Here is a 21,601-nt window from a genome sequence, read left to right as displayed (position 1 = left end):
CAGTGATTGGTCAAATTTGCAAGCCCTCACATTATATGCGATCGCAGAATCATGGAATCCTGGCGGGACTGGACAATACACTCGGAGAAGAAGAAATAGGGTGTGTTCGAGCAGTAAGTATAATGAAGCCGACTGTAAACGAAGGTTGGAGAGTGATGCCGAAAGTTGAACACTGGTGGTTTTCCAACAGCAAGGCTCAGATCAACTTGGCAGTGTCAACATACACTATATGACCAAAAGTATGTGTACACCTGCTCCTCCTTATTCTAAAATCATGGGCATTAATATGTAGTTAGTCCCCCCTTTGCTGCTATAACAGCCTCCACTCTTCTGGGAAGGCTTTCCACTAGATGTTGGAACATTGCTGCGGGTACTTGCTTCCATTCAGCCACAAGAGCATTAGTGAGGTCAGGCACTGATGTTGGGCGATTAGGTCTGGCTCACAGTCGGCGTTCCAATTCATCCCAATGAGGTTGATGTCAGGGCTCTGTGGAGGCCAGTCAAGTTCTTCCACACCGATCTCGACAAACCATTTCTGTATGGACCTCGCTTTGTGCACGGGGGCATTGTCATGCTGAAAAAGGAAAGGGCCTTCCCCCAACTGTTGCCACAAAGTTAGAAGCACAGAATCGTCTAGAATGTCATTGTATGCTGTAGCGTTAAGATTTTCCTTCACTGGAACTAAGGGGCCTAGCCCGAACCATGAAAAACATCCCCAGACTATTATTCCTCCTTTACAAAACTTTACGGTTGGCACTATGCATTGGGGCAGGTACAGTTCTCCTGGCATCCGCCAAACCCAGATTCGTCAGACTGCCAGATGGTGAAGTGTGATTCATCACTCCAGAGAACGTGTTTCCACTGCTCCAGAGTCCAATGGCATCGAGCTTTACACCACTCCAGCTGACACTTGGCATTGCGCATGGTGATCTTAGGCTTGTGTGCGGCTGCTCGGCCATGGAAACCCATTTCATGAAGCTCCCGACAAACAGTTCTTGTGCTGATGTTGCTTCCAGAGGCAGTTTGGAACTCGGCAGTGAGTGTTACAACTGAGGACAGACGATTTTTACACGCTACGTGCTTCAGCGGTCCCGTTCTGTGAGCTTGTTTGGCCTACCACTTCGCGGCTGAGCAGTTGTTGCTCCTAGACGTTTCCACTTCACAATAACAGCACTTACAGTTGACTGGGGCAGCTCTAGCAGGGCAGAAACTTGACAACTTGACTAATTGGAAAGGTGGCATCCTATGACGGTGCCACATTGAAAGTCACTGAGCTCTTCAGTACGGGCCATTCTACTGCCAATGATTGTCTATGGAGATTCCATGGCTGTGTGCTCGATTTTATACACCTATCAGCAATGGGTGTGGCTGAAATAGCCTAATCCAATAATTTGAAGGGGTGTCCACATACATTTGTGTATATATTTATATTTATATACAGTGAGGGAAAAAAGTATTTGATCCCCTGCAGATTTTGTACGTTTGCCCACTGACAAAGAATTGATCAGTCTATAATTTTAATGGTAGGTTTATTTGAACAGTGAGAGACAGAATAACAGCAAAAAAATCCAGAAAAACGCATGTCAAAAATGTTATAAATTGATTTGCATTTTAAGGAGGGAAATAAGTATTTGACCCCCTCTCAATCAGAAAGATTTCTGGCTCCCAGGTGTCTTTTATACAGGTAACAAACTGAGATTAGGAGCACGCTCTTAAAGGGAGTGCTCCTAATCTCAGTTTGTTACCTGTATAAAAGACACCTGTCCACAGAAGCAATCAATCAATCAGATTCCAAACTCTCCACCATGGCCAAGACCAAAGAGCTCTCCACGGATGTTAGGGACAAGATTGTAGACCTACACAGGGCTGGAATGGGCTACAAGACCATCGCCAAGCAGCTTGGTGAGAAGGTGACAACAGTTGGTGCTATTATTCGCAAATGGAAGAAACACAAAATAACTGTCAATCTCCCTCGGCCTGGGGCTCCATGCAATATCTCACCTCGTGGAGTTGCAATGATCATGAGAACGGTGAGGAATCAGCCCAGAACTACACGGGAGGATCTTGTCAATGATCTCAAGGCAGCTGGGACCATAGTCACCAAGAAAACAATTGGTAACACACTACGCCGTGAAGGACTGAAATCCTGCAGCGCCCACAAGGTCCCCCTGCTCAAGAAAGCACATATACAGGCCCGTCTGAAGTTTGCCAATGAACATCTGAATGATTCATAGGAGAACTGGGTGAAAGTGTTGTGGTCAGATGAGACCAAAATCGAGCTCTTTGGCATCAACACAACTCGCCGTGTTTGGAGGAGGAGGAATGCTGCCTATGACCCCAAGAACACCATCCCCACCGTCAAACATGGAGGTGGAAACATTATGCTTTGGGGTTGTTTTTCTGCTAAGGGGACAGGACAACTTCACCACATCAAAGGGACGATGGACGGGGCCATGTACTGTCAAATCTTGGGTGAGAACCTCCTTCCCTCAGCCAGGGCATTGAAAATGGGTCGTGGATGGGTATTCCAGCATGACAATGACCCAAAACACACGGCCAAGGCAACAAAGAAGTGGCTCAAGAAGAAGCACATTAAGGTCCTGGAGTGGCCTAGCCAGTCTCCAGACCTTAATCCCATAGAAAATCTGTGGAGGGAGCTGAAGGTTTGAGTTGCCAAACATCAGCCTCGAAACCTTAATGACTTGGAGAAGTTCTGCAAAGAGGAGTGGAACAAAATCCCTCCTGAGATGTGTGCAAACCTGGTGGCCAACTACAAGAAACGTCTGACCTCTGTGATTGCCAACAAGGGTTTTGCCACCAAGTACTAAGTCATGTTTTGCAGAGGGGTCAAATACTTATTTCCCTCATTAAAATGCAAATCAATTTATAACATTTCTGACATGCGTTTTTCTGGATTTTTTTGTTGTTATTCTGTCTCTCACTGTACAAATAAACCTACCATTAAAATTATAGATTGATCATGTCTTTGTCAGTGAGCAAACGTACAAAATCAGCAGGGGATCAAATACTTTTTTCCCTCACTGTGTGTGTGTGTGTATGTATATATATATATATATATATATTAGTGTAGCTCCTATTGTTTATAAAAGTTCCTTTAGAGGGTTTGCAGTTTTGTCACAAATCACCTAGCAACCGCACCAGGCACTGTGTTGGAAGACCAAAGTCAGTCTATTGGAAGTCCTCCAATCGTCCACATGGCTGGTTGCGTTTTGCTACCACCGGAAACTTCGGGAAGATTGCCCATTATTTAGTTTTTCTAAGGACCCAGAAAATGGAAGCAGTGATAGAACCTATTCAAGTAAGTATATATATTTTGAAAATGATCAAAAATAGTGTTATTAGCTACCTTGCTACTGAAACGTAGTGTAGGCTGACTCAAATGAGCTGCTAATGTAATGCTCGCTAGTTAGCTAACTTTACATTTACATTTTAGTCATTTAGCAGACGCTCTTATCCAGAGCGACTTACAGTTAGTGAATGCATACATGTTTTTAATTTATTTTTTATTTTTTTCATACTGGCCCCCCTTGGGAAACAAACCCACATCCCTGCCGGCCAAACCCTCCCCTATCTTGGACGACGCTGGACCAATTGTGCGCCGCCCATAGGTCTCCTGGACTCGAACCAGGATCTCTAGTGGCACAGCTAGCACTGCGATGCAGTACCTTAGACCACTGTGCCACTCGGGAGTCAGGGACTGGAACTTACAAACTGTATAGCTAGCTAAGTTAATTAAATATCACCAGCTTGCTAACTTCATATTAGCTAGTTAGCTATCTTGATGTATTTATCGTTTTAACTAAATGCATTTGTAGCTAGGTAGGTAGCTATGGAAGAGGGTGAAAGGATTAGCTATCAATTCAAGCTGTCAGAGATGGGAGAGTAGGCTACTCTGGATAGGGCAGGTACCTTTGTGGGAGGACATTATGAAATTATTATTCAGTTCCAGTCCCTAGCAAGGAAAAACTGAGGACAGAGAGATATAGTAACATAATATTCAGTGCTGTCTAATTTGAGTATAATGCAACCTGTTTCTTTAGAATGTTTTCTGTTCTCAGATACAGAGAGCTGTGGAACCCTGTCTGCATATGAAGATGACGCAATGAATGTCCCAAGAGAATAAGGGTACATCCTTGTATACCATGGCTTATATGTGTACCTATGTTAGCACATTTTGTGAACAGAAATACAGTTTAAAAGTCACACAATGTGATGCGTGATTTGAAGGAGTCAGGCGCAGGAGAGTAAATCACAGTATACAGAGTTTATTCCGTAATCCAGCGTAACCAGCGCACTGGAACAAACATGCACATGGGGAAAATACCCCGGCAATACAAAATACTGAGCTCAACCGAGCTACTAATCCTCACAATAAATAATCACCCACAAGGACAAGGGGGCAGAGGGAACACTAAAACACGTACTAATGAGGGGAATATGAACCAAGTGTGTGTAATTGACAAGACAAGACAAATGTATTGATGAGATATGGAGCGGCAGTGGCTAGAAGGCTGGTGACAACGAACGCCGAAGCTTGCCTGAACAAGGAGGGGAGGCAGCTCCGGAGGAAGTCGTGACAGACAATGTATAAACCTATTACAACGGGAGCAGGCCAACCCTGCTGGGTGTGCAGGCTTCTGTTCCAGCCCAGCACTAACACACCTGATTCAATGTATCAAACCTAATTATTTAATAATCAAATGTGCTATTGCTCGGCTGGAACAGAAGTCTGCTCACCCAGTAGATCAGGGATCAGTGGAGCGAGGTTGGCCACCTCTGGTATTGACTTATTTTTTTTAACCTGAAATTATGCTTTAGTAATAATACCCTACTTGTTACTAAAGTGTCTAACCTTTACATATGAGTTAGCTTATTTGTACACTTTTAAATTATATGAAATAGTCTTGATTCTTTGAAGTTAAGTGTTTAAACTTGTTTTAATTGTTTACTGAACTATTACTCAAGATTAACTAGTGTCAATGTTGATTAATCACAGATCACAATCCTGCAATAAAGAGGGGAAGGGAATCTGACATTTGTTTGTGTTTCTGTGTTACCTTTTTGTTTAGTCATAAGCTCTCCAATTAGTTTCATTTGATTGTCATCATTTTTTTCAGGATATCAGCCATGTGAACCCATTTTGCAGCTGATAATGGAATGCAACGCCAATGCAGCCATAGGCCTACAGCAGTGGTCCCAACTGCAGTCCTTGAGTACACCCAACAGCACACATATTTGCTGTAGCCCCGGACAAACATACCTGATTTAACTCAGAGGGCCTGATGATTAGTTGACAAGTTGAAATAGATGTGTTTAGTGCAAATCCAATCCTTGTAATCTAGGTGGTGAAATGTCTGGAAGCAGGAGAGGATGGGATCCTTCGCTTAAAACATACACACAACTGCTACCACCAAGTTCAATGCCAGAAACTTTCATCCCAGAAGGTCTGAGTGGCACTTGGAGGGGCTACTGTGATAATGAAGATGGTTTTCCTAAGACTACCACAACAATTACATTGTCTATGCTAAATGTGTTTAAATTGTAAAAGTAAGAAAATAGTTGGGCTATAAGAAATACTTTTTATTCAATGGGGCTAGGAAAAGCAGAGATGACAATACTTTTCATTTCACCCATACAACAATATAGCATATTATGTACAGTATGTTTACAATATCATAAACAATATTATTTTACACATTCCAAACTACGTTTTATATATTCATATGGTTTAAGGGGGCACTTTTGTCATGACAAGGTGAAGGTTCTCTCTACTCAAATTGCACAACAGAATCATTGATTGACCAAAGCACAGCATATGACAACCATCTCGTATAACTGAGGAATGTCTCCTTTCATATCTGGAAAAGGACAAAGTAGTATAAGTAGAAACTGATGCTGCTGCAGCATTGCTCATCTTCACAGTGGGAATGCAGTCCACATGGGTGTCTTGAAAGAGGTCAGTTGGTGAACCTTCAGTAGTACATAAACAAATTAAAAGCACACCTGATGTTTGAATAGCACTTCTAACAGGTTACTTATACCATCAGGTCTCTTCATTTTTTGGTTGTGTTTAATTCATTCAAGTGTTTTAGTGTCATATAAAGATTAAATATATTGTTGGGCTGGAACTACCAATAGTCAACACAGCAGGTTGACCTATCCCATTGAGGCCTTTGTCCTATGCTGTATTCTCCATAAATTTTCCCTCCTCTTATGAAGAAAGTTCTCAACAAATTATCAATGGGTTATCATACAGTTGAAGTCAGAAGTTTACATACACTTAGTTTGGAGTCATTAAAACTAGTTTTTCAACCACTCCACTAATTTCTTGTTAAAAGCATATAGTTTTGGCAAGTCGGTTAGGACATCTGTTTTGTGCATGACACAAGTAATTTTTCCAACAATTGTTTACAGACAGATTATTTCACTTATAATTCACTGTATCACAATTCTAGTGGGTCAGAAGTTTACATACACTAAGTTGACTGTGCCTTTAAACAGCTTGGAAAATTCCAGAAAATGATGTCATGGCTTTAGAAGCTTCTGATAGGCTAATTGACATAATTGGAATCAATTGTAGGTGTACCTGTGAATGTATTTCAAGGCCTACCTTCAAACTCAGTGCCTCTTTGCTTGACATCATGGGAAAATTAAAATAAATCAGCCAAGACCTCAGAAAAAAATGTGTAGACCTCCACAAGTCTGGTTCATCCTTGGGAGCAATTTCCAAACGCCTGAAGGTACCACGTTCATCTGTACAAACAATAGTACGCAAGTATAAACACCATGGGACCACGCAGCCGTCATACCGCTCAGGAAGGAGACGCGTTCTGTCTCCTAGAGATTAACGTACTTTGGTGCGAAAAGCGCAAATCAATCCCAGAACAACAGCAAAGGAACTTGTGAAGATGCTGTAGGAAACAGGTACAAACATATCTATATCCGCAGTAAAATGAGTCCTATATCAACATAACATGAAAGGCCGCTCAGCAAGGAAGAAGCCACTGCTCCAAAACCGCCATAAAAAAGCCAGACTACAGTTTGCAACTGCACATGGGGACAAAGATCATGCTTTTTAGAGAAATGTCCTCTGGTCTGATGAAACAAAAATAGAACTGTTTGGCCATAATGACCATCGTTATGTTTGGAGGAAAAAGGGGATAGCTTGCAAGCCGAAGAACACCATCCCAACCGTGAAGCACGGGGGTGGCAGCATCATGCTGTGGGGGTGCTTTGCTGCAGGAGGGACTGGTGCACTTCACAAAATAGAGGGTATCATGAGGAAGGAAAATGATGTGGATATATTGAAGCAACATCTCAAGACATCAGTCAGGAAGTTAAAGCTTGGTTGCAAATGGGTCTTCCAAATGGACAATGACGCCAAGCATACTTCCAAAGTTGTGGCAAAGTGGCTTAAGGACAACAAAGTCAAGGTATTGGAGTGGCCATCACAAAGCCCTGACCTCAATCCTATAGAAAATGTGTGGACAGAACTGAAAAAGCATTTGCGAGCAAGAAGGCCTACTCAGTTAAACCAGCTCTGTCAGGAGGAATGGGCCAGAATTCACCCAACTTATTGTGGGAAGCTTGTGGAAGGCTACCCGAAATGTTTGACCCAAGTTAAACAATTTAAAGGCAATGCTACCAAATACTAATTGAGTGTATGTAAAATTCTGACCCACTGGGAATGTGATGAAAGAAATAAAAGCTTAAATAAATCACTCTCTACAAATATTCTGACATTTCACATTTTTAAAATAAAGTGGTGATCCTATCTGACCTAAGACAGGGAATTTTTACAAGGATTAAATGTCAGGAATTGTGAAAAACTGAGTTTAAATGTATTTGGCTAAGGTGTATGTAAACTTCCTACTTCAACTGTATAATAAACACTGGAGTTTTGTCCTCCAGGCTATGGACGTCATATTGTACAATTTGCGCCTCCCCTTTTCATGGTCATGGCTAGAAGGGATCCAGCTTTTGTAAAATGAATGTCATATTCTAGATTACATGGTTGCATTCAAGACAAGGTCGTTTTTATTGATCTGTTGTCATTGACAGTAGAGTAGGCCTTATCTACCATCGTATTAAAAAATAATCTGCTAATGTCTCCAGTCATATAAAGTGTAGTAGAATTGCATCAAATGTTTATCAAAGGCCACATTTTTCCTGTGCAAAGGAAAGAAACCTCTCTGATATAGCTTATAAACCTATGCCACTACGCTCTTATTAATAGCGTAAATTATCACTATCCAATCTACTCATCACATTAGGAATAGTAGGCTTACATTAGTCTGCAAATGCGATGATAGAGGCATGCAATCATTTGTTATAAAGGTGCCTTTTTATGGTGAAAAAATTGCTCGACACATGCTAATAGCTAGACTACAAGCTATCTAGATAGCTAATGTAGTGTTGTTGTTAACACCTGGTTAGCATAACAGCTAAACTAAACTCTAAATCGATCAGACTTGACTTACCAGTTAGGAAATGATCGTAGCAGACCCTGTACTGACAGGTGTCTGGGTTCAGGTCTTGACATGCAAAAAGGTTTATTTGCTTTTCTGACAGTTCTCGAGTCTTATCTCATTGGTGTCACCAATGGTGTTTCATGATTGCGGGGAATCTGTAAACATACTTTTTCCCTGTTGTCTTTCCTGCCTTGTTAGAGCAGCCAAATAATCCACAGAAAATGACTGTGGTGATGAATCAACTAGTTTTAGGCACTGTTATCATGCAGTTTGGGGAAGAAACTCGGCTGTTGTCGGAAGAATTAATGCGGTGGTCTTCCAACATGGCCGCCAGGAGGCGTCGTACATCAACTGCAAGCCCTCTATACCCCTATATCAGTAGGAAAAAAAATTATGCACTCACTAACTGTAAGTCGCTCTGGATAAGAGCGTCTGCTAAATGACTAAAATGTAAAATGGAAATGTAAATATCACACAAACTGAAAACATAACGTGTGTAGGCTACAATTAATTGGTTAGACAGATGACTCAAATATCACTTTCATTTGTATCCCCTGTAGCTTTAGAATCACGGCAACGTTGGTTCCTGTTTCAGTCACTTCTTTGGCCACGTTCGCGTGGGTCAACCAAAAGCAGCCTAATGATTGGTTGACAAATAGTGCATCCCACAATGCTGGTAATGGCTGCATGGTACAGTTGGTGAGAAGCAACCACAGCGACTTGAAGACGACTTCATAAAAACCTCATGACCTTTGCTCATAAGGTTTTTGTAAAGTTTATGCAGTCAACATGTAGGCGCAAGTCGGACAGTTTTTATCCCCATAATGCAACACACTGTATCTGCTCGAAGGGTAATGTACGCCCAAGGGCATCTAGCTTAAACTCCCCTTTTCCCAGAAACACACCACGCTACAAAACAGGGTAATCAGCAATAAAGTATGTACACAATACACAGGACACAACAGTATCCACACTCACATAAAGAAATGGCTTCTAACAAAGTTACCAATAGGGTAACCAACAACTTAGTGAGTACACAACACACAGGACACCACCGTGTCCATACTCACATATGGCAAAAATCTCTCTCTCTTACAACACACACAAGTCTGGTTTTTATACAATGGGATGTGTGATTGAACAAACGAGTAACAGGTGGTGCAATTCACAGGAATGTTCACTGATTGGTCCAATCATCAGACACCTCAACGACCACCAATCAGGAACATACAGGACACCTGTGATTAGGGCAGAAGGAGAGAAAAACACAGGACACAGGATACCTGTATCCGTAACATACCCATTGACTACTTTAAAATGGAGATAGCCCTCAATGGTGCTGGCCATGCTGTCACAGAAGCAGCCATTGGAAATGGTTCGAATCTCTGCGCTGACTAGGTGAAAAATCTGTCGATGAGCAATGCACTTAACCCGAATTGCTCCAGTAAGTCGCTCTGGATAAGAGCTAAAATGTAAATGTATGGTTTTTCTCCACTCACCAGCAGTTCTGTACAATTTCTCCTCAATGTAAAGCTGTATTACTGCACTTAACTTGTACAACATCCCCTGCTGTGGAGCAGCATGTTTGGTGATTTAATTACGCAGAGACTGGGACAAGAAACGCAAGACTTATTGCTTTTCTTTTAACACAATCCTTCTCTGCAGTAGAGGCTTACAAGCACAGGAATGATGTACAGTTCATATCATTCTGCATCCCCTATGGGCCCTGGTCAAAAGTAGTACACTATAAAGGGAGTACAGTGCCATTTAGGATGGAGCCCATGTGCTGCTACTACAGTATGACTTACAATTGACGCTCGATTGCCAGATCCGACACTGTAAATGAGAAACATGTCGTATGTGCTCTGCATCAAAATTATAGTACCCATCACGTTCTATGTAATGAAAATGAATATTTACCAGTAAAATCCATCACTCTTTTTTTTTTCAAGGTAAAAGCCTATTTATTCTGGTTCTATGAGAGCTGCTATATCACAGGTGTCAAGGAAGCACAGGAATATTTTATTCAAACATGACTAGCTCGTCTGGAGAATAAGATGCTAACAGCGTTGACTCACTGCCAAGCATAGCCCAAAGTAATGTAAAATCATAGTACCCATCCTGTTCCATGTACAGACCCTTACAGCATTGACCCACTGTCAAGCGCATAGCCCAAAGTAATGTAAAATTATAGTACCCATCCCGTTTCATGTAATGATAATAAATATTTACCAGCAAAACCCCTCACACTTAAAAAAAAATAATCTGGTTCTATGAGAGCTGCTATATCACAGGTGTCAAAGATGCACCAGGTTCATTTATTCAAACATAATTAGCTTGTCTGGAGTATAAAACGCTTACAGCGTTGGATGAGCGGTGGATTAAACATCAATCAACTTCTGATCCATGTATGATGGGGTAAAGCCTCAGCAAGTAACTTCATTAGGTTGGATCCTAGAGCCCAACAGATGTAGTGATAGTTATGCACCTCACATCTGTGAGTGAAAAGCCCAGCTTTAGATTGGATTTCTGTACTGTTTTTCAATGAGGAGCCAGACCAACTATCAGTGTGTAAATGAGGAGGAAAGTTCTTGTCTGAAATTGATTATACTGCTCACCCCACACTCACTTAACACACAGACACACACACATATACACACACATACACACACACACACACACACACACAGATCCCCTCTTGGAAGAACAAACTAACTAGATTAATTAAACGGGCAGCTAAAGCTTTGCCCTCAATGTACTCACTGTAACTGGGACACAAATATGAACTGTATGATCATGTGGAGAAGCAGGAATTACACAGACTGCCACGTGCCATTGCACTACTAATCAAATCAAATCAAATCAAATTTGTATTTGCCAAATGCATCAGAATACAACAGGTGTAGACATTACCGTGAAATGCTTACTTACAGCCCTTAACCAACAATGCATTAATTTTTTATAAAAAAGTAAAATAAAACAACAACAACAAAAAAGTGTTGAGAATAAAAGAGCAGAAGTAAAATAAAATAACAGTAGGGAGGCTATATACAGTGTACCGGTGCAGAGTCAATGTGCGGGGGCACCGGCTAGTTGAGGTAGTTGAGGTAATATGTACATGCGAGTTAAAGTGACTATGCATAAATAATTAACAGAGTAGCAGCAGCGTAAAAATATGGGGTGGGGGTGGGGGGGCAGTGCAAGTAGTCCGGGTAGCCATGATTAGCTGTTCAGGAGTCTTATGGCTTGGGGGTAGAAGCTGTTGAGAAGCCTTTTGGACATAGACTTGGCGCTCCGGTACCGTTTGCCTTGCGGTAGCAGAGAGAACAGTCTGTGACTAGGATGGCTGGAGTCTTTGACAATGTTGAGGGCCTTCCTCTGACACCGCCTGGTATAGAGGTCCTGGATGGCAGGAAGCTTGGCCCCAGTGATGTACTGGGCCATACGCACTACCCTCTGTACTAGGATGTGGATATTCAGTAGATATTTACAGGAATGTCATGAAGACGGTTAATCCCAGAGCCTGATATTGAGAATATACAGTAAGCCTCTGATTCATCACCACATTCAAGTTCCAAATGACAGAAATGTAATTTCGATAAAATTCCAGTTTTGTACCTCCAGGCATCCCACCTTCAACAAAGCAGCTATGTTGATTAGTTTGTGAAAGCATTATCATCCATATGTTATATTACAGAACTAACCGTAAACCGAACCCTGCTCCTGCAGAATGAACATGGCTCCTACCTCTGGCTTTGAGGAGGATGTTGGGAGCCAGACTACGCATCACGTCATGTACCCAGAGAGCGCAATAGATCTGGACAACACCACCAGCCTCCTGCTCATCCCCTTCAAGACTCTGGACCTGCAGTGGATCACCAGTGCCTTGACCACAGGCTCCATCAAACAGTGAGTGATCAATGACCATGCACATTCACTACACATTCATCAAGTTCACATAAGAAAGTATGTAAGTACACCTTAGCAAACCTTCAATATGAGCTGTAGTTAATGCCTGTGGAATTGTTTGTAATGAATGAGGTCTGGTATCCTTTACGCTGTGTAAACATTATTTGTAAAAGTGCACCCAGTGCCTCCTTCAGGGCTGTTTGCCATAACCACAAGTATCCACATGTTGGCACATAATGACATAACTGTTTTTTTTTCTTTTTTCTTTTTTTTTTCTTTCTTTTTTTTTCTTTTTCTTTTTTACTTTTCAACCCCACCATCCTTTCCCTACTTGGAGTAAATTAGTGAACAACAATGCCCAGGCCTCTACTTCCGGTCTATACTTACTATCTACACCTTATGGACAGAGTTAATTTTACAATAATTCTATTATATATATATATATATATATATTTTATTTATTTTTTGCTCCTGAACTTCTTCTACTCTCAACCTCTCCGATCATTTTCATGATGTCCATCTGGTTTGCTTCTATATGCCATATCTTTCTAACTGTGCTCTTTCCCAAAAGCTCCCAACATACAACCTATATACTTATTATGGACACAGTATGCTTACATTATTAGCTATCTTTGTTATTATTTGTTGTTATTTGTTATTAGTCCCATCCTTCAACTCTATTCAATACCTCCCATCTATCTCTTAACACCATCCATATAGGATTTCTATTTGCCATATATATTTCAACCGTACTGTGATGTTTTACAAAAGTTCTGAACCTTTCTATTCTCATTGCTTCTACAGATTGTGAATTAAAAATAAACATTTTTGCTAAAAGTATTATTATATTATTGATTGATTGACTATGACTTTTCAGATCACCCAGTAATGCTATCTGCAAGGTTAGATCCAGGTAAATATTGCAATCCTTTAGCCATTCCTGGACCTGTGTCCAAAAACAAGCTACAAATGGACAGAACCAAAACAAAACAAATAATGACATAACTGTTTGCCATAACCAGAAGTATCCATATGTTGGCATATAATGACATAACTGTTTGCCATAACCACAAGTATCCACATGTTGGCACATAATTACATAACTGTTTGCTTCTAAGCATGTGGATTCTAAGTGTGTGGATTTTTAACACTCTCCTTCAACTGGGTCATAAATGTGGCTTCAGCTGGAACGCTTTTGACAGTTACATCCTTATGGTTATGTTCCTATGTTAATTATCTAATGACTGCTGAGGATGAGGAAGATGTGAGGAAGGGGATGAGGTTGTGGAGGTGCTTAGCTGCCTGCAGGAATCTTTACTGGCACCTGGAGTATCAGCAGGGGTGGGCTGGCCCATTTTCTGCCCAGTGGGCCTGTCTAACTTGGGTTTTCTGCGCAAAATTATTATGATCTTGGTAATAATGGGGGCCTCAAGGAAGAACTGGGCCGGTGTGGGGTCCTCGAGGGTAAAAATGGGCTGGTGTGGGGGCCTCAAAGAAAAAAATGGGCCTGTGTGTTAGAAATGCCAGGGCCGATTTCTGGTCCCAGTCCAGCCCTGAGTATCAGGGTTGAACTGTAGCTTAATAATGTTATGGGTCAGATGGTCAATAATTCTTAGAGCTCTAGTTATATCACAGTACAGCTTGAATCCTGAAGAAGGTAGCATAGCTGTAGAAACGTTGGTATCTATTACACTGTGCAGCTTTTCTTTTCATACAGTCTACCCTACTGGTGGTGAATAGCCTACATGTAGTACAAATCAAATCATTCCCAAATCAACATTGGTTATATGACCTTACACCCAGCACATCATAATAGCATATGACCTTATGCACAACCCTTGACCTTGACCGTAAACAAGCCTCTGCTGTTTGCATCTGTATCTGGTCATCTTCATAATTAGTACAGCTTTGGGGCAGTGACACTGTGATCATCTGTAAAAACATAAATAATGTGACAATAGTTTGCAAACTGTTACCGTACCAACACAAACATTAAAAAAAAGTATCGAAACGGTAACTAAAACAGTATCAGTGTCAGTGTAATGTACATTTTCTAACCTAAAATTGGGTTTCTTTTCCAGACGTGACAACCTTTTACTGATCATATTACTGGTATAGGCTACTAGTTTGTCGTGAGGAGCTCATAGTCAGTAGGCTAATGTTAGCCAATGCTGATAGCCAACCGGATGGCCACCACAAAGTAAACAAAGATTGCGGCGCCTGAATTTTATCAACGATGGTGGTTTATACTGACAGTACCAAAGATACTTTGGTTTCCCCTTTTATCTGTGATAATACTTTGATATTTCTTATATTATATCTTATTTTGTTTCTTGCAGCACGTACATTCCTGTCCAGTCCAGGATTAAGGCAAACAAGAATAGGGTGAGTGAACCCTTGGCTGCTTCCGAAATGGCACCCTATAGTAGAGTATTACTATTGACCAAAGCCCTATGGGTCGATCTGCTTTAGTTTACCTTACCTGGAAACAAAAGAATGCAGATTTTGAAGAGCTAGTGATTGGTTGGTTGGTTCATTGATTGATAAATGATCAAGATTAAATTCTTTCCACTTCTCACAAGGTCAAAGCTGTTGTTATGTTTTTCAGGTGTTGATATACAGCCCGACCTTCTTTAAATATGTGTATGATGCATGGCTGGAGAGTCATGGCCGGTATCCCTCCACTGGCTTCCTCAGCCTGTTGTTTGCCATTCACATCTGTGATAAGGTGAGTCCACCCACCTTCACAAGCTTTACACTTCCTTTTGTGTTTGTCTGCCAAAGTTCTGTACACTATGAGTGTGTTCTGTGACTGCAAAGCATGCGCTGGGTTTGCGTTGAGTTTGCACTGAGGTCTTACAGAGTTTAAAGCTGGAAAAAGTGTCCCAAGTGCCCAAATAATTTAACCGCTGATGGAAGTGAAGTAACCGCCTGCGTCGGTGAAATGGCCACACGCTGTGCAGTACTGTATTAGCTACCGACTGCTGCTCTACAAATAAACACATTTTGGGCGAGAAAGAGGGGCAGAGCGCCGAATGTTATGCTTATTATCGGCATCTACACGGGAGGTGTGAATTGCAGGCAATTACCACGTACCACGTCCTACACTCTTAGAAAACAAGGTGCTATCGAAAACCCGTTTTGGTTCCAGATATAACCCTTTTGGGTTTCGTGTAAAACCCATTCCACAGAGGGTTCTACATGGAACCCAAAAGGGTCCTACCTGGAATCAAAAAGGTTCTACCTGGAACCAAAAAGATTTCTCCTCAGTGGCGATTTTAGCATGTCAATCTTGGTGGGGCAAACCCCCAAAAGAATTGGGGGATGCATGCTAGCAAAGCCACTACACAACACAACACTAAACAATACATGAATTGCACTATAACGGTGACAAACAGTGCCCACAAACTGTTAGGGCCTACATAACGCTGTCCCAACAGCAGAGTCCCAACAGCAGTCCCAACACCTTACCACTGCTACACCTGGCTATCAGCGGAGCCTTGTCTGGCAGCGAAACAGTTCATTCAGCCTCATTTACTGCCTTTTTAGAAAAACATAGGTGATATGGCTGACTTGCTTAAACAAATGTGGTTTCTACTGACAATTGAGATGTACAAACTATGGCATAAGCGGACGAGAAGGCAATAAGAGGCAATCCGTAATTTCGATTAAGACATTAATGAGCGAGCTAGGACGGACGTAGTCAATATAACTATTTGTTCAGCACTTTTGAAATGTACAGCGACAGAATTCAAAACATGGGCCGTTCTTACAGTATTCTCCCAGCTTACTACAGTATTACTTTCTTAGCTACAGTATACATATCTCCCTGGCATATTACATAATTTATGCAGCAGCATTCAATACATTTTTGTACTCACCTTGTTGTGCTGTGCTCACTTGAACAGGAAGGTGGCGCGGCGGTCCTTCGTGGGCAGATTTTGTCATCAAACTTTGTCATCAAAGTCTGTCATTCTCTGGATTTATGGTGCTTTCAACACATCTGGGAACTCTGAAAAAAACAAGTTTGAATCATGATGACATCAGTGATCTTCAGGTCGTAGCTCTAGAAAGAGGCCCGAGTTCCCGACGTACAATTCCGAGTTGAATGACCGTTCAAAACGTATTTTCCCAGTTGGAGCTCTTTTTTTCCTGAGTTCCCAGTTGTCTTGAACTCACTGAAGTCAGATTTTAACAGTTGTTTTGAGCGCGGCAGAAATCATGCTAGATTGACAGCATGGCCCATGTTGAATGTTTATCATTTTAAGCTTGGAAAAGAGAACCTTAAACCAAGAATTGGGATCTCACACACACTCCACTGAATAGCAGGCTACTGATTGCTTTGCAATGCTTGCAGTTAGCCACTGATCCCTTCCAAACCACTCATTGTTGAATTTGCGATTTCCAACTTGTTGTGTTATGTTCAGTGGCCGAGGAGCACCAATACATTTTATCTATAATTTCTCTTCATTATTTCTCTTCATATGACAAGGATTAAAAAGGAATTTGCCAGTAGATTGTCAACTTGATTCATAATGATTTTGAAAGTATGATGTTGACATGATCAGTCCAATCAAAGCTACTGTATATATAACGTGATTTGACGTAATTTTATCTGTGGCCAATGACCTTGAGCCTTCTTGGATGGGCACTTCTAATGTAACTCTATGGCAGCACCCAAGGCTCTTGAATTTTCAGCTCTACCCTTAGATTTGTCAGTGACGTAGTGTCCCCATGAGTGACAGAACACTGAGCCAATCATGGCGCAACTAGAGAACATTACCAACACCTACGCTCCGTATTTTCTGCTGGCTGCCCCACCACCACAGAAAGCACTGAGCTAGGCTGAAACACCTGCATTTTGGAGCTGCCTTACTCAAGAAAGCAAAAAAGAGACCATGTTTGTATGGAGGCTTTATTAACTCAATGATTATTTGTTTTACATTGTTTGCAAACTGATATGTGACACGTATTAATGCCAAAATAACATGCCAAACAGGCTACCCCATTTTATTTTGTTGCTAAAAATGTGGGGCTCAAAACAGGTGGTGCTCTGCCCCACCTGCCCTGAATGACGGGTCACCACTGGTTCTCCCATGGGGACAGCCGAAGGACCCTTTTGGAACCTTTTTTTCTAAAAGTGTAATAGCTACCCACTGCTGCTCTACAAACACATTTTGGGAAGCCATTAGCCCAAACAAAGAGAAACATGTTTCAACGTTGATACTGTATGTGCCTCCAGGTATGCTTATGTGGGTGACTGAACTTATTTTAATGACATTTATTTCATATTATTTAATACATGATTTTCAAAAAGTGTGCTCCATTTGAAGTAGAAATTGAAAATCTACTTTGTTACAGGAAACAAAATGTTTAATCATTTTAAGAGTTCAGGAAATAGGTTGACTGCAATGTAAAAAAAACAAAAATGCGGCCATTTTTGCCTTAGTTTTCAACAGCCCTTTGGCTATTAGTCTTTTGACTGTAGAAAAACAGGAATCTCTACAGTTGCCCCAAGTGATGCAGACGGCATGGGTGGGAGGGGCAACTGTGCCTGTTTTTGAACTAGACACACCGGAACAGTCCCAATGTGCTATAGTATAGCTCAACCGAGTCAGTTAGAAGAGCAAAACATTTTTTTCTAGTAACTGTATAATTACGTTTTTCTAGTAACTGCATACTGTCATCTAGAGTTAAAGCATTGTCCTTATCAATAGGCCTATGTTTTGTACGTTTCACGAAAAACAATCTGCAAATGGATAAATTAGCTCTACAAAATCAAGTGTATGTGTCACAGTACCCGAACATCATATTACATTGTAGTCATTTAGCAGACGCTCTTATTTTTCATACTGGGAATTGAACCCACAACCCTGGTGTTGCAAACGCCATGCTCTACCAACTGAGCTACATCCCTGCCGGCCATTCCCTCCCCTACCCTGGGCCAATTGTGCGCCGCCCCATGGGTCTCCCGGTCGCAGCCGGCTACAACAGAGCCTGGATTCAAACCAGGATCTAGTGGCACAGGTAGCACTGCGATGCAGTGCCTTAGACCACTGCGCCACTCGGGAGACTCATATCAACCCATCAATCAGTACAGCAACATTCCACCTCATCAATTCTGTGGCACATGGCATTAGGCCAAAGCACATAAGTATGTGACTATAAGTCACATAGAAGAGTCAGTGCCAGTGGCAAATACAGGGCGGACTAGTATCTCTGTATAATGGTGTATTGTATTATTTAGGTCAATGTGTACGGGTTCGGAGCGGACCAGTACGGAAACTGGCACCACTACTGGGAAGAGAATCACCAGGGAGGAGCATTCCGCCACACCGGGGTGCATGATGCGGACTATGAGTACAACGTCACCCTACTTCTGGCCGAAAAACACAAGATCAAGATTTTCAAAGGCTTCTGATGTCTGGAGATGTCACTGGCCTGAGACCATCAAACCTCTTGAACTAAATCCTGTCCACTCAGAGGTTACCCACTGGGCATAAACTGGTTGAATCAACATTGTTTCAACGTAATTTGTCAACATATTGTGACGTGGAATCTATGTGTAAGATTAATTGGATTTGCAAAAAGTCAACGTAAACTGTTGTTTTGAGGGAGAAATTTCAACCACAGGATTATGTCATCATGGTAACCAATTTTCAACATAGACAAAGCTTGTATAAAATATGTTGAACCTTTCAAACAACGTCAGATCTTCAATGTTATATCCACTATCAGGAAAAAAAGCACCTCCTTCTGGAAAATTCTACAGCTATCTATAGCTATCTCTTTGGTCTCCAATCCAGGGTTTTAACCCAGCCCTGCTTAGCTTTGATATTTGTCACTGACAAAGCCCCCCCAAAAAGCCTTTTGTGAACTAACACTCGCACTATACTCCCCCCCCCCCCCCTACTAGCTCCGACTTTGATGATAGCTACTTCATTGAGGATAAATGTACTTACTATGACTGTGATATGAGGTTGTCCCACTAGCTATTTTAAGATGAATGCACTAACTGTAAGTCACTCTGGATAAGAGCATCTGATAAATGACTAAAATCTAAAAATGTACAAACTAAATAGATTCACTTTTGGTATCGGAAGTCATTCCAAAGGGTAGGTTTAACAAAGCAAATGAAATGTAACCATACTTTATCAATCATATACCATCAATGATGCTATTTAGGCCTATATAGCATTTGTGAAGTCATCAACAGCTATTGTTTCAATTCGACTCAGGATTCAAAAAATATACAATACATACAGGCATAGGGTTTAAAGCTTTGGTTGATTTTAAATTTCACCTAAAAGTTAATAATGTACTGTATATGTTGGATTCACGTCTCCATCTCAACCAAAAATCTAAGTTAAAGAATAGGACTAAATCAAATCAAACTTTATTTAAAGTGCACTTACAGTTTGATTTGATTTTGTCCTATTCTTTAACTTGGATTTTTGGTCGAGTTGGAGAAGTGAATCCAACATATCAATTATTAATGGAATTAAAGCCTGACTAAGTCAGTGGGACAGATTAAACTATTCAAGCAGTAGATACATCTCTTTTAAATGCTGATTATTTGTTGTGTTGTCAACCAAACACAATTCAATGTTACTTTTGTAATACAGTAGCCTAAAGGTAAGGCTAACTTACAGACTAATGTAACAGTATTTATTCAACCTTAAAATGAGTAACACATCCATGGCCACATTTTGACGCTAATGTAACTATAAATGTCTTATCATAAAAAGAGTGCATGTTCAAGATCGCAGGTCTGTGGAGATCTTCACAATTTTTATAATAAATGCCTATAATAAACGGCATTGATCACTTGCACCATGTACTTTTAAGGTAATCTCAACTGCAATCCAGTTCATTTGGTTCTTCTATTAGATGAAGAACAGGGATAACACATTAAGTTGTATAAATAAACAAAATATCTGACATTGTATTCCCATTTGAACTTTGTTGCGCTATTCAATTGTCTTAGGTGCAGTGATACACATTTACAGTGCCTTCAGAAAGTATTCACCCTTGACTTTTTCCACATTTTGTTGTTACAGCCGGAATTTAAAATGAATTATATTTTGTGTCACTGATCTACACACAATACCCCATAATGTCAAAGTGGAATTATGTTTTTAGAAATGTTTAAAAAATGAAAAGCTGAACTGTCTTGAGTCAATAAGTAATCAACTCCTTTGTTATGGCAAGCCTAAATAACTTCTGGATTAAAAATGTGCTTAACAAGTCACAAAAGTTGCATGGACTATCTCTGTGTGCAAAAATGGTGTTCAATATGAATGACTACCCCATCACTGTACCCCACACATACAATTTGTCATAATGTGAGGTGTAGGTGGGGTTGAAGTCAGGCGCAGGACACCGAGGTATAGTCCAAAATGTTTACTAAAGTCCAAAAATGAACAAAGTACAAACACTATGCACGGCCACAATACAAACAAGGTGGCGACTAAGCGCAATTACGCATAGACAAGCGTAATTACAAAAATACACAAAAACACGACACGAACCACAAGACGACTGGCGAAAACAACACACAACTAATCCATACAAACACAGGGAACTTATAGGACATGTAATCAACGCAAACCAGACACAGGTGCAACGGACAGACAAAAGCAATCGCACATGAAACATCCAACGGTGGCAGCTAGTACTCCGGGGACGGCGAACGCCTTTGCCTGCCCGAACCAGGAGGAGGAGCAGTCTCGGCCTAAACCGTGACAGTACCCCCCCCTTGACACGCGGCTCCAGCCGTGCGCCGACCCCGACCTCGGGGACGGCCAGGAGGACGCGGACCCGGGCGCGTGGGATGCCCATGGTGGAACTCTGTCAGGAGGGATGGATCGAGGATGTCCCTCCTGGGCACCCAGCACCGTTCCTCCGGACCGTACCCCTCCCACTCCACGAGATATTGGAGACCACTCCTCCGGCGCCTGGAGTCCAAGATGGTCCGGACCCTGTACGCCGGGGCCCCCTCGATGTCCAAAGGGGGCGGAGGGGTCTCTCCTATCTCCTCTTCTTGGAGTGGGCCAGCTACCACCGGCCTGAGAAGAGACACATGGAACGAGGGGTTAATATTTTTGTACTCAATAGGCAGTTGTAATCTGTAACACACCTCGTTCAATCTTCTCAGGACTTTGAAGGGGCCCCACAAACCGCCGACCCAGCTTCCGGCA

General features: G+C 41.6%; 1 protein-coding gene across 2 annotated transcripts in view; it reads left to right on the top strand.

Annotated features, from left to right (window-relative positions):
• Positions 1-18,971, top strand: part of LOC121585595 (CMP-N-acetylneuraminate-beta-galactosamide-alpha-2,3-sialyltransferase 1-like) — a 57,267-nt gene extending 38,296 nt beyond the window's left edge. The window contains exons 4-8 of one of the 2 annotated variants that reach the window (XM_041901918.1): positions 12,222-12,401; positions 13,279-13,314; positions 14,741-14,786; positions 15,010-15,129; positions 18,649-18,971. In XM_041901918.1, the coding sequence (XP_041757852.1) occupies positions 12,222-12,401; positions 13,279-13,314; positions 14,741-14,786; positions 15,010-15,129; positions 18,649-18,822 (556 nt within the window). In that variant the 3' untranslated portion in view covers positions 18,823-18,971. The remainder of the gene's footprint in view (positions 1-12,221; positions 12,402-13,278; positions 13,315-14,740; positions 14,787-15,009; positions 15,130-18,648) is intronic. The other variant, XM_041901919.1, reaches the window with a different exon arrangement.
• The last annotated feature ends 2,630 nt before the right edge of the window (positions 18,972-21,601 follow it).

The sequence above is a fragment of the Coregonus clupeaformis genome, chromosome 17 (genome assembly GCF_020615455.1).
Source record: "Coregonus clupeaformis isolate EN_2021a chromosome 17, ASM2061545v1, whole genome shotgun sequence".
NCBI classification, from domain to species: Eukaryota; Metazoa; Chordata; class Actinopteri; order Salmoniformes; family Salmonidae; genus Coregonus; species Coregonus clupeaformis.
The sequence above is the reverse complement of the archived record's forward strand: the minus strand, read 5'-3'. Positions and strand labels throughout refer to the sequence as shown.